At 37.1% G+C, this 12,375-nt stretch overlaps 2 protein-coding genes across 3 annotated transcripts; both read left to right on the top strand.

The window, feature by feature from the left end:
* The first annotated feature begins 84 nt into the window (after positions 1–84).
* LOC135085636 (zinc finger protein OZF-like) lies at positions 85–2,191 on the top strand. Its single transcript, XM_063980409.1, has 3 exons — positions 85–310; positions 553–868; positions 981–2,191. Exons 2-3 carry the CDS (start codon positions 604–606, stop codon positions 2,078–2,080), a joined length of 1,365 nt encoding a protein of 454 aa, XP_063836479.1. The 5' UTR covers positions 85–310; positions 553–603; the 3' UTR covers positions 2,081–2,191.
* Positions 2,192–3,114: 923 nt separating this feature from the next.
* Positions 3,115–12,057, top strand: LOC135085791 (zinc finger protein OZF-like). 2 transcript variants are annotated; one of them, XM_063980593.1, is made up of 6 exons: positions 3,115–3,331; positions 3,910–4,048; positions 7,284–7,346; positions 8,641–8,742; positions 9,762–10,674; positions 11,312–12,057. In XM_063980593.1, exons 1-6 carry the CDS (start codon positions 3,185–3,187, stop codon positions 11,514–11,516), a joined length of 1,569 nt encoding a protein of 522 aa, XP_063836663.1. In that variant the 5' UTR covers positions 3,115–3,184; the 3' UTR covers positions 11,517–12,057. The 2 variants fall into 2 exon arrangements, with proteins under 2 accessions (XP_063836663.1, XP_063836662.1); XM_063980592.1 differs by having other exon boundaries at positions 7,275–7,346.
* The last annotated feature ends 318 nt before the right edge of the window (positions 12,058–12,375 follow it).

Below are 12,375 nucleotides of genomic sequence, written 5' to 3'. Positions count from 1 at the left end.
GAACGTTAGTTTAGTTGACAGTAACTGACAAGTAAGCGTGTTCCAATCGCAATAGCTTCGTTTCCACATTTCTCAAAATCAAAATTGTACAGTACGGATTTTGTATTATGGTTTTACCATTGAAAATAAAAGTTACAAAAGTAGTAATGATTATGATCAAATTCATTCAGAAAAGTTGGGAAAATTTTTAGTAGGTCGTCGATCGATAGATTTGTTTCGACGGAAAATGGGAGATGTAGGAAAAATATTTTTATTTATTTTACTTGTAAATACCTAAGTCCCATGTTTAAAGTAATTAATCTAGTTTAAGGTCAGTATAACAATTTACCTTTATAAAGTTTATTTACGTTTTCGCAAAGTGTTTTTATTTGCGCCTTCACAAAGTGTTTTTCGCTCTTTGATTAAAAATAAATTTTCAGTGAAATTTTGTTCAAGCATTATGAAAAATTTACGTGTTATTAAGTTACTAACGTTTTAGAGACATTAGAAATGTTTTAACTTACATATAAAATTTATATATTTTCTTTGTGCTAAAATCGATAATTTTTTCAGCTGCGCACCTACCCATTATACATAAAATTCTATGTGCCATATTAGTAAAAAATGACTCTTCAGACAGTCTGTAGTATAGTAAGAATAAAAGAAGAAGTAATTGACGAAGATCTAGAAGAAAATTCAATACGGACCGAAGAAAATCTCAAATCACATCTGAACCCTGAAAATTATTATGTTACCGTTAAAGGAGAATCAATAGAGGAAGAAGAAATAAATGAAGATACGGCTATAAATGTTGAGGCACCACCTAGTGATGAAGATTGCAAAAACATTGAACTCAATATTGAAATTCGTTTCCCTGAAAGTCATGATGGTTCGTGTATTTACAGTTTATTTCTGTCTTAAACATTTAAATTTGCAAGTCAATGTGAATTTTATTAAAAGTACCTACAATCTATAATATTTTTCTATTTGTTTTCTTTCAGCTGTAGTACAACCGCAAGTTGATTCTGCAAGGAAGAGAAAAAGAAAATCAGTTCCCAAAAAAATTGTCCAAAGCAAGAAAGTCCCCAAAAAAGATGCCAAAACCAAAAATGTTCCCAAAAAAGTAGACAAAACCTACAAAGTCCCCAAAAAAGGTGCCAAAACCAAAAAAGTTTCCAAAAAAGTAGACAAAAGCAACAAAGTCCCCAAAAGTGCTGCCAAAAGCAAAAAAGTTCCCAAAAAAGTAGACAAAAGCAACAAAGTCCCTAAAAGTGTAGCCAAAAGCAAAAAAGTTCCCAAAAAAGTAGACAAAAGCAACAAAGTCCCCAAAAGAGTTGCCAAAAGCAAAAAAGTTCCCATAAAAGTTGACCAAAGCAACGAAGTCCCCAAAAAAGTTGCCAAAAGCAAAATAGTTCCCAAAAATATTGCCAAAAGCAAATCAGTTCCTAAAAAAAAGATCTCAACGGTGAAGGAAGAAAAACGTTTTCAGTGCGATACATGTGGAAAGTCATACAAGTCGAGAGCCAAGCTGGTAATACATTTAAGAGTACATACAGGAGAGAGACCATTTGTATGTCCAGTTTGTAACCATGGCTTCCGAACAAAATGGACTTTGACTGATCACGAGTTTACACACACAGGTGCAAAACCGCATCGTTGTGAGCAGTGTGACAAAGCTTACACAACCAAACCCCAACTCAAGATACATTTGAGATGCCATACAGGCGAACTACCGTTTGTCTGCAAAACATGCGAAAAAGGCTTCAAAACTCAATGGAAAATGAAACTCCATGAACGGTCGCACACCGGCTTAAAACTGTACAAATGCGATGTTTGTGAAAAAAAGTATACTACGAGATATCAACTGACGATACACAAACGTTTACACACAAAAGACATGTTGTTCCCTTGTAAAATCTGCAAAAAAGAGTTAACGGAGAAATGTAAGGTTGCGTTGCATGAACGCACACATTTGAATGCGAAGCCATATTGTTGTGATCTTTGCGATAAAACATACAAAATTAAGTCACACTTGAAGTTTCATATTGTCACTAAGCATTTAGGTGGGAAAAAGAAGGCAAAACGAAATAAAACTCAATAGAAGATAAATAATAGCAAAATATTTATTTATTAAAACTCTCAATATTATTATGCTCACTGTTTTGTTATTTAATGTGTCCAGAATCTTGAAAACTCTAGTCAATGTTTTGTATTTATTTTATTTTTGTTACAATAAAGTTGTTAGAAATAAAAAGATTTTTTAATTGATAAAATGAGATATTAAAGTGTGTTCACTTTTTTATACTACACACTAGTATAAATCACCAGTTATTATACTCAAACTATAACCCCCTTACTAATAAAAAGTTACACAGTTGTTGATCACTGTTTTAAAATGACATTTCCATACTAAACGTCACTTTAAAACACTGATCACCGAGCGTGTAAGTTTTATTAGTAAGGGGGTAAGTGTTTGAATATAATAACTGGTGATTCGTTTTCATTATTCAATAGTTTTGTTTCATAAAAAAAAATGAAAAGATCTAAAGAAAAAAAATATTTTAAAAATAATTTAGGGTAATCTGATTAATAATGTGGCAAACTTAAAAAAAGTAAAAAGTCACCATTCGTTTTTGGGAATTCTGGCCTCTGGGCAGTGTTGCCAGAAGGTTACTTTTGTAACCTTTTAGGTTACTTTTGAACTGCATTGGTTACTTTTAGGTTACACTAATGAAAAGGTTACTTTTAAGTGATTTTTCAGAAATTGTAGAATTGACTTTTACAGGTTATTCAGTAAAAAATATTAATAGTGACAATTTCAAAATTATGTCATAAACTGCATTTTAACATGAATTTTATTTATTATTTGTTAAAAAAAAATAGTTTTAGCGAATGTTTTGCGATAATAAAACGCAAATCCAGGAAACGTTTTTATACGACCGGTCACTTTTCGGTTTCACAAATTTAGGTAAAAGATAGATAGATAGATTGATGATCAATTGTATTCATTTTGGCACTTCGCATTTTCGCTCCGCACCCCCCCCCCCCCCCTATGAAGGTTACTTTTTATTCAAAAAGGTTACATTTTTTTATATGTCTGGTAATTTCTGACAAGACCCGACTGGCAACACTGCCTCTGGGGGATATTTTGTTGTGATTTGTGTAAATAAAATAGTGAGTAGAAATAAGTTATTAAGAAAGAATAATGTCTGATTCGGAAATATGGATCTTCAACGGCTTGTGCCGCTGTTGCCACGCGGACGGCAAGTTTCAGAGCCTAGACGAAACATATAATACGCTTGGAGTCGACGAAAACTTCGGTCAGATACTTCGTGAAACTTTTCAAATAAATGTAAGTTTTTGCCGTAGCTTTTTGCAGTTTATTACAAGTTCTTAGCAGACTACAGACTTTTAGATTGCCGATAGTTTGGTCAGCTTCTCTTTTGTATGAGGAATCAGCTGATAATTTTTGGCTATAATAATCTAAGTGTAATGTGTACATAATCCATACACGTTCATACTAATTAACAGCCCAATCAATCTATTGGCCTAAGTATCTTATCATATTAATATTAACATTTTTAAAAATTGTAAATGGCAGACAAAGGTGACTGAAGTTTTTTTTATGTATAACAAGGCAGGTATTTAACCGCAATCGCACCTGGTGTTAAGTGAGATGCAGTCTAGGATGGTACATATCTGCCCTGTAAGTGCCTATTCACTCTCGCCTTGAAAAGGCCCGGATTATAGTGTTCAAGAAAGACAGAAGCAGGCAACGAATTCCAGTCCCTAGCTGTTCGCATTATAAAAGAGTCATCTAAACACTTAGTGCGAGCTGGTGGAATGTCGACATTGTAGGGATGGTACGCTAACCTGCGTCTGGTTCCTCAGTGATGCAAGTTTAATTTAGAGTTGTTTCTTCGTTTTCAGATTGAGCCGTTGTCGGGTGAGCTGGCAGTGGACACATACAGCATCTGTCCTCCGTGTGTGTATCGATTAAGAGATGCATCACTGTTCAAAAAACAAGTTTTAGAGTTAGAGAAGAAACTATGGTCTTGTATGGAAGAAGGTTCGTGATCTATTATTAACACAACAGTTAAATTTTTTTTAAATAATATTATTAGTAATTTGTATTGCCTAAATTACTAATATTCCCGTTAGCCTCTTGTGGTAAGCTAAATAAGCTTGTGTTACGAGTGGGCTCACCACAATAATCGAGCGGCGGTGGGATTCGAACCCGCGTTCCGCGGATCTCGAGTCGGCCACTCCGACCCCTTCACCGTTCGGCTATCGTGGCTATTCTTATTATTCATTTTTAAACTAAGGCTGAGTTCCATCAACTTACTTTAACCATAACTAGAGTTGCCGCGAATAGTGGTTATAGCGAATAGTCGAATACCGATTAATCGCCATTCACTTTGGCGAATAGTCGAATAACTCGACATTACTATTCGACATAAAACCATTAAAATTATTTCTAATTTCTTCTAAGGTTGTGAGAAAAGAAAACAATAAAGTTAAAGAAATCTGTTTTATGTTATACATACCTACATATATGTAGTAAATTTTGGGCCATGTTTTGAAGAATCATCTATAGAGCAACCTACTGAAGAGCACCCCAAGAATGCCACTGCTGAAGAAATCGCCCACTACATCGCATTAGCAAAGGCTGACAGAAAAATAAACCCTTAAGAATGGTGGACTTTGAATACCAATAAGAATAGATTTCCTCTATTAAGTAAGCTTGCTAAACGATACTTAATCACACCAGCAAGCTCTGTTTATTCAGAAAGACTATTTTCCGAGGCAGGTTTAATTTAAGAGGAAAAACGAAACCGACTTGCTCCCGAACGTGCAGAAAAAAATGTTTTTTTTTGCACCACAATCTGCCTCTGGATTTTAAATATTAATTTAAAAAGCCTAACTAATTTAATTTCATGAATATGATAGGCACAGGTACATATTACAAATAATAATTGATATTGTGTATTGTTTTATTAGGGAAAATAATAAAAATATGATTATTTTTAACTCTAGTTTTTTTGTTCACTAAAAGTTTATTTTAGACGACTATTCGCCGAATGCCGAATAATACTAGCTATTATTCGGTATTCGACGAATATCAAAAAAAATGTCGAGTAATGCCGAATACCGAATAATAGCGAGTATTCGCGGCAACTGTAACCATAACTATAACAATAACTAGTTTTTAGTATGGAGTTTGACAGTTTTTTGATATTTGTTAAGTTAAAGTAAGATGGTGCAATTGAGCCTTAATTTTAAGTTTATTTTACACTGTAATTTTTTAAAGAAAATAAATCTTAGACATTGTAAAAAAAACTTCAAAGCTTATACAGGGTGTCCCAAAAACAATGGATAACCCTGTAACGATCTATAGGCCTCGCCATGGTCTCCCTAACGTCCAATTTTGACCCCAGTAAAAATATCACCGTTTTCAAGATTTTTAAGTTTTTGTGCATTTTTAGAAAATTGCCACCTGCGATTACTTTTTCTCATGCCATTTCTACAAATGAGGATACTTTTCAATCTAGTTTTTTTCCTTATCTCAAGGGATAGTTGGGCTATCAAAAGAAAAGATTAAAGTTCAACAAACTAGTTTAAAAGTATGAAAATTTTAAGAAATTGCAGAGAAGAAGGAAAAATTTATTCATTGTCTTGCACTTTTGATCAGCCGTCGTGTAAAAAAAATGTAGGAAGACCATCGTGCCCATTACCTTAAAAACTTCCTTGGTTAATTGAGATTCTAAAAAGGTATCACAAGCCTATGTATTCTGTATTGTTTTTGTCTTATGGCTACTTGAATAGCAACTAGTATGAAAACTGCAAAAATGAGTTTTTCTCGTAATAGTTAAACTAGGACTGCATAGTGGCATTAAATACAAATGGATAATTTTTAGCGTAGGAATTTTAATAAAGCAACATTTTATCATCATCATCATTTCAGCCATAGGACGTCCACTGCTGAACATAGGCCTGTACCCCAATGATTTTCATAATGACCGCTTAGTAGCGGCCTGCACCCAGCACCTTCCTGCTTACCTTTATGAGGTCGTCGGTCCACTTTGTAAGTGGACGTCCTACGATGCGCTTTCCGGTACGTAGCCTCCACTTGAACCCTGTTGCCCCATTGGCCGTCCGTTCTGCGTTTTTGTGATTACTTAATTTTTGTTTTAAACCTTATAAATGTGCCTATAGACAGATACCCGTGATAATACACGGCTCGGAAACATGGATTTTTTGGACAGCGTGCTATGGAAGGGGCTATGCTCGGGTTTCTTCACGAAACCGTATCAGAAATTAGGAGATCCGTAAACGAACTAAAGTCGCTGACATAGCTCGACGGATCAGCAAGCTGAAGTGGCAATGTGCAGGGCACAGTAGTTTGCAGAACTGAGGCAGCAGGGTTAAAGTGGAGGCTACGTACCGGAAAGCGCATCGTAGGACGTCCACTTACAAAGTGGACCAACGACCTCATAAAGGTAAGCAGGAAGGTGCTGGATGCAGGCCGATACCAAGCGGTCATTATGAAATCATTGGGGTACAGGCCTATGTTTAGCAGTGGACGTCCTATGGCTGAAATGATGATGATGATGATGATAAAATGTTGCTTTATTAAAATTCCTACGCTAAAAATTATCCATTTGTATTTAATGCCACTATGCAGTCCTAGTTTAACTATTACGAGAAAAACTCATTTTTGCAGTTTTCATACTAGTTGCTATTCAAGTAGCCATAAGATAAAAATAATACAGAATACATAGGCTTGTGATACCTTTTTAGAATCTCAATTAACCAAGGAAGTTTTTAAGGTAATGGGCACGATGGTCTTCCTACATTTTTTTTACACGACGGCTGATCAAAAGTGCAAGACAATGAATTAATTTTTCCTTCTTCTCTGCAATTTCTTAAAATTTTCATACTTTTAAACTAGTTTGTTGAACTTTAATCTTTTCTTTTGATAGCCCAACTATCCCTTGTGATAAGGAAAAAAACTAGATTGAAAAGTATCCTCATTTGTAGAAATGGCATGAGAAAAAGTAATCGCAGGTGGCAATTTTCTAAAAATGCACAAAAACTTAAAAATCTTGAAAACGGTGATATTTTTACAGGGGTCAAAATTGGACGTTAGGGAGACCATGGCGAGGCCTATCGATGGTTACAGGGTTATCCATTGTTTTTGGGACACCCTGTATTATTTTTGTTCTAACTTGAAGGAGAGAAGATAGTTTCACTGTGATGCTATGTAAATAATAATAATAAATCATGGATTTCAGATATCCCAGTTAAAGAATGTGAAACAGACTCCAAAGTTATAGTTGAAATGCAGTCTATTGGATGTTCTGATGGTAAGTTCTTTGCAAAATATTATCATCTTAAGCAGTTTCAAACCTTCAATTATGTAGTTACTAGCTTTTGCCCGCGGCTTCACCCGCGTGAAATTTAGTTTGTCACAGATCGTCATAAATTATAGCCTATATGTTATCAAAAATTAAAATCAAAAGTATTTATTCAGTTTAGACCACAAGTGACACTTATGAACGTCAAAATATTATTATAGAAAATAATAAAAAAAAGAAAAGGTAGCCCTTATGGGGCACTTTACATGTCTCCTTATCTTTTGGGCCCTATCAGCGCTTCGAGACAAACATGGCAAGTGCTGAGAAGAAACGCCGGAACAAACTGTTACTCTGGGTTATTAACAATAATACTGCAAAGTTTCATCAAAATCCGTTCAGTAGCTTTTGCGTGAAAGAGTAACAAACATCCATACATCCACACAAACTTTCGCATTTATAATATTAGTAGGATTATAATTATACACTCGGCATCAAAAATCGCACCTCCCGCGACAAGCACTTATCAAACGTATGCATCCCCACTTCCCACCAACATTGGTACCATTTCAAAGTCTAGTTCTAAGTGCCATATAAATTGGTACATATTCACTGACTTGAAGACACTAGGATTATGAAATTGGTGCATAAGGCGAACTTTATGCCATAATTTTTCTACGAGTTTGCAGAAAAAATTAGTTTATAATAGAGCAGCAGTGCAGTTTAGACCAGCGGTTCCCAAATGGTGGTCCGCGGAACCCTGGGGTTCCGTGGAAAGGCAGCAAGGGTTCCGTAAAAAATATCCCACGTTTCGTGACCGACGTTGTTCGCTCGCACCGACTTGTTTACGCACAAGGGAGGGGCAGGGCGTGCGGGCGGAGATGATAAGTGACGATCAGGCCGAAGGTGGAAGCGAGCTTCACCCGGAATTCTCAACCACGGAGGAACTGGCTATCTTACCTCTAACTGCCGGAACACAACAATGCTGTTAACATTGTTGTTATGGCGACAGACTTAGGTAAGATGGTGGTAGCTAGCCAGGCGGACTTAGAACAAGCCCTACCACCAACCAAACCGAACAGAAAAATCTGCCCCCACTGGGAATCGAACCCGGGACCTCTGCGTCTGAAGCAGGTGGTCTAACCACTAGACCACAGAGGCGGTTAAGTATAATCAGTTAGGGTTCCTTGGCAAAAAAAAATTGGGAAACCCTGGTTTAGACTGTAGTTGACTGACTTTTCTATTGACTTGCCAGCTTGCACAATTTTGTAATGTATAAAACTAAAACTTATGTTGTAATTTCCAGATATTATAAATGAAGAAGACCTTAAAGAAGAGTACCTAGAAACTGAGGGTAGTATAGAAGAAGAAGTTGTAATAACGTACACAGATGATAACGTGACGTGTGGTATGTTCTTATTTTATTTATAATTTTTGGGAAACATACAGTTACAATGTAGTTTAAACAGTAATAATAATAATAATAAGCCCCGCAGGGCAGCTTTGTGGCGAGCTGTTGGTGAGTAGCGACACCACGGGGCCAGTTGTTAATCCGAGTGCTCCCGAGAGTCGGTCAAGACCCTCGTCTTCGGCTTGCCGAAGTGGAATCCGAGAGGGTCTGCAGGACTTTCACCTCTGGCTTGCCTTAACCGGCCGACCAGAGTGGAGTCGCTAGAGCTATATGCTCCAGGGGTGGAAGTGTTAAAGGGCATAACGCCGCGAGTAACCTCGGAGAAAGCGCAGCACACCTCTCTACACCCCTGAGCTGGCAGACGCCAATGTTGCCCCTCAGTCCGGTCTATACGACCCATGACGCCAGGGGGGGCCCATTTAGTCGCTGGCTAGTCACCGCCTGCCATTTTTTCAGTCAGAGACTATGAACCAGGCAGGTGTCCCGTAGTCTCCATCCATAGCCCAGTAACCAGTCCCTCCATCCTTCATCCATAACCCTAGTCCATTCTTCAATAACTGCAATAGCTCCTGTGCACAGGCTGGGGCTGGTCTCTGGCTACATCCCATGATATAGTCAGAGACTAGATCCAGCATGTGCACCACTTTCACTTTTGTCGATTATTTTGCGCTTAAAACGGCCTCTACGTGTTGGATCTGTATCCCCACGCAAGCCTTATAAAGGACCGGGCCACTTTTGACCCGTGAGCTCCAAAGCGTACAAACATAATAATAATAATAATTTATTTATTTCTCTCACAACATAAATTTTGAAAAACATTTCTTATAATATATCCGTTAAACTATAGATTGCATTGTGAGAGCTGGTGCCTATTGTAGATTTTAAGAAAATCTGTATTACAGGTCACCAGGCCCACTCTGCGGAATCTATTTTATTAAATAGTTATACATTTAAATAATTAGAAGATTCCTAGAGGTACAGAGTGTTGAGTTCAACAAAACGTATTATATTTCCAGATGAACTCAACCAGACTATTCCAAAGCGAGCGAAAGAAAAAATCTACTGCGAAGTTTGTAATAAAGAGTTTTTGAACAAGGGCTCCTTAGACCTCCATATGAAGAAGCATACTGGTGACCCTGCATTCTCTTGTGCGTTATGTGGCATCGGATTCCACCATAACCGTGCTTACTCCAAACACATAGACTCAGAACACCGTAAAAACGACCATTATGTCTGCAGCATCTGTGATAAACGGTACACCAAGGCTCAACTGTTCAAAACCCACATAAAAATTCACTTAGACGTCATATACAAGTGTGATTTCTGTTCAAAAGAGTATCCGAGAGAAAAGAGTTTGAAAGAACACATAAAAGTGCACTCCGAAGAACGATACGACTGTGCTATTTGTAACAAATCCTTCGCACAGAAGTACAGATTGAGGTTACATCTAGCATCGCATTCTAGTGATCGTCCGTACATTTGTGAATTATGTGGACAGACGTTTCCGCAGGCAGGGAATTTAAAAAGGCATATGAAGTTCAAGCATTCAGACGATAAAACATTCTATCAGTGTCAAGTGTGCGGCAAGAAATTTGTGACCAATTGGTATTTGAATATCCATGAAAAAGTGCATACGGGTGAAGATGAGAAACCGTTTTCTTGTGAAGTGTGTTTCAAGTGTTTTAAGTCAACTCATTTGTTACGGAGCCATATGAAAGTGCATACTGGTGAGAAACCGTACACTTGTAGTTACTGTGGGAAAAGATTTGCGCATCTAACATCGTTTACCTCTCACGAACGAAGGCACACAGGTGAGAAACCTTATAAGTGTAAACTGTGTGACAAAGCCTTTGCAAATGGTACGAACTTGAAGGTTCATCAGAGGGTGCATACTGGAGAAAAACCGTATTCTTGTATGATTTGTGACAGGTAATTATGAAATATTTGAAAATCATGTTTAAAGCTGGGTTGCACCATCTTCCTTATCAAAAAATCTGCCAAACTCCATACAAAAAGCACCGGTTATTGTTATAGATACAGTTAAAGGTAGGTGGTGCAACTCAACCTTAATTTTACAAGTTTTTTTGTTGTATGAATGCAGTGGATTCTAGGTTATGATATTACAGCCGTCTGTTAATTTTTTCATACAAATAGAAACAATAGAATCTTACTTATAATACACTAACTGACTAAACTTCGTACCGCCTATGTTAATCACAAGTAGGATACTAATGGTGATGAAGATGGTTTTCAAATCGGTCCAGTCCGGTCAAAGGCTATTGAAGCCCCCGAAACTACTGCGAACAAACAACAAATAAACAATGAAATCTTTCCTCTTCATAATATTAGTGTAGATGTTACAGTCAAAACTTTGACTGGAATTTTGACTGGAAATATCAGTCAAAACCAGTTTTGACGGGAAAAAACAGTCAATAGTGATATTGCAAGGGCATCAGTCAAAACCACTTGACCGATTTTTGCAACCAAAAGTGGTTTTTACCGATTATGAGTTTTGAGTGCAACATACATTCATAATTATTTTAAGATTTTTGAACGTTTTTTCCAGACGTTTCTCCGAGAGCACGCACCGCAAACGGCACATGCGCCTGCACACAGGCGAGAAAGCCACGTGCCATATCTGTCACGCGCAGATAAGTAACCTTTCCGCACACGTCAAGAAAATGCACCCGGAACAGTGGCAGCCGGTGCGAAGCCCTATAGAGAGGATAGCGGGGGTCACGGATGGTGTGAAGGATGAAGCGACGGTTTGAGCGAGGCGATGGCTGGTAGTCTGAGAGAAAGGTTCGTTTAAGCGAGTTGATGGCTGATTAGACTCGAGTTAGATAGGGCATCGAGAGGATAGCGGGAGTCACGAACGATAGCGTGAAGAGTGAATGAGCCATAGACTCGCTAAAACCAGCCATTGGCTCACTAAAACCAGCCATTGAATCGCTTAAGTCAGCTGATACCGTCTCGCTGAAACCAGTCATTGGCTCTTTAAAACCAGCCATTGACTCGCTGAAATCAGCTATTGCACCGCTCAAATCAGCCATCGACTCGCTGAATTGAAATCAGTCTTCTCCTAGCTGAATTGAGCTAAACAATGGCTGATTATAGCAAAGAAATGGCTAGATGAACCAAAATGCGTGGAAGATTAGATGACTAAAAAGGCAGGCATGAAAGAAGACTTGACGCGTGACAGATATTTATATAAAATAAAATAAAATATAAATATCTGTCACGCGAAAATAAGCACACGTTATGAAAACTTGAATTTTAGTACAAATCCAAATTCTATTTTATTTACTTATTGTAATGTCAGCTAGGATGTATTGAATCATGTTACTGTTAAAATATTTTAGTTATGTATAATGGATAAAATTATGTAAATAATAATTATACAAATCAAGTGTTAAATATGTAAATAAATGTTTTTATAGTTATAATATTTTTTCTTACGATCATTCTCATTGTAGTTTCTCTCAACACTTTTATTAGACTGTGGTCTTTTATAATAAAATAATTGGACTGTTTTTGTCTGAAAATAAATCATTTATTTTTTTATTTTATAAACGCCGCAGGCCTCGTTACGATGCTTCACTACATAGTGTATAAAACAAAGTCGCTTTC

The sequence above is a fragment of the Ostrinia nubilalis genome, chromosome 29 (assembly GCF_963855985.1).
Source record: "Ostrinia nubilalis chromosome 29, ilOstNubi1.1, whole genome shotgun sequence".
Taxonomy (NCBI): Eukaryota; Metazoa; Arthropoda; class Insecta; order Lepidoptera; family Crambidae; genus Ostrinia; species Ostrinia nubilalis.
Note: the sequence above shows the minus strand (reverse complement) of the source record. Positions and strands in the feature narration are given on the sequence as shown.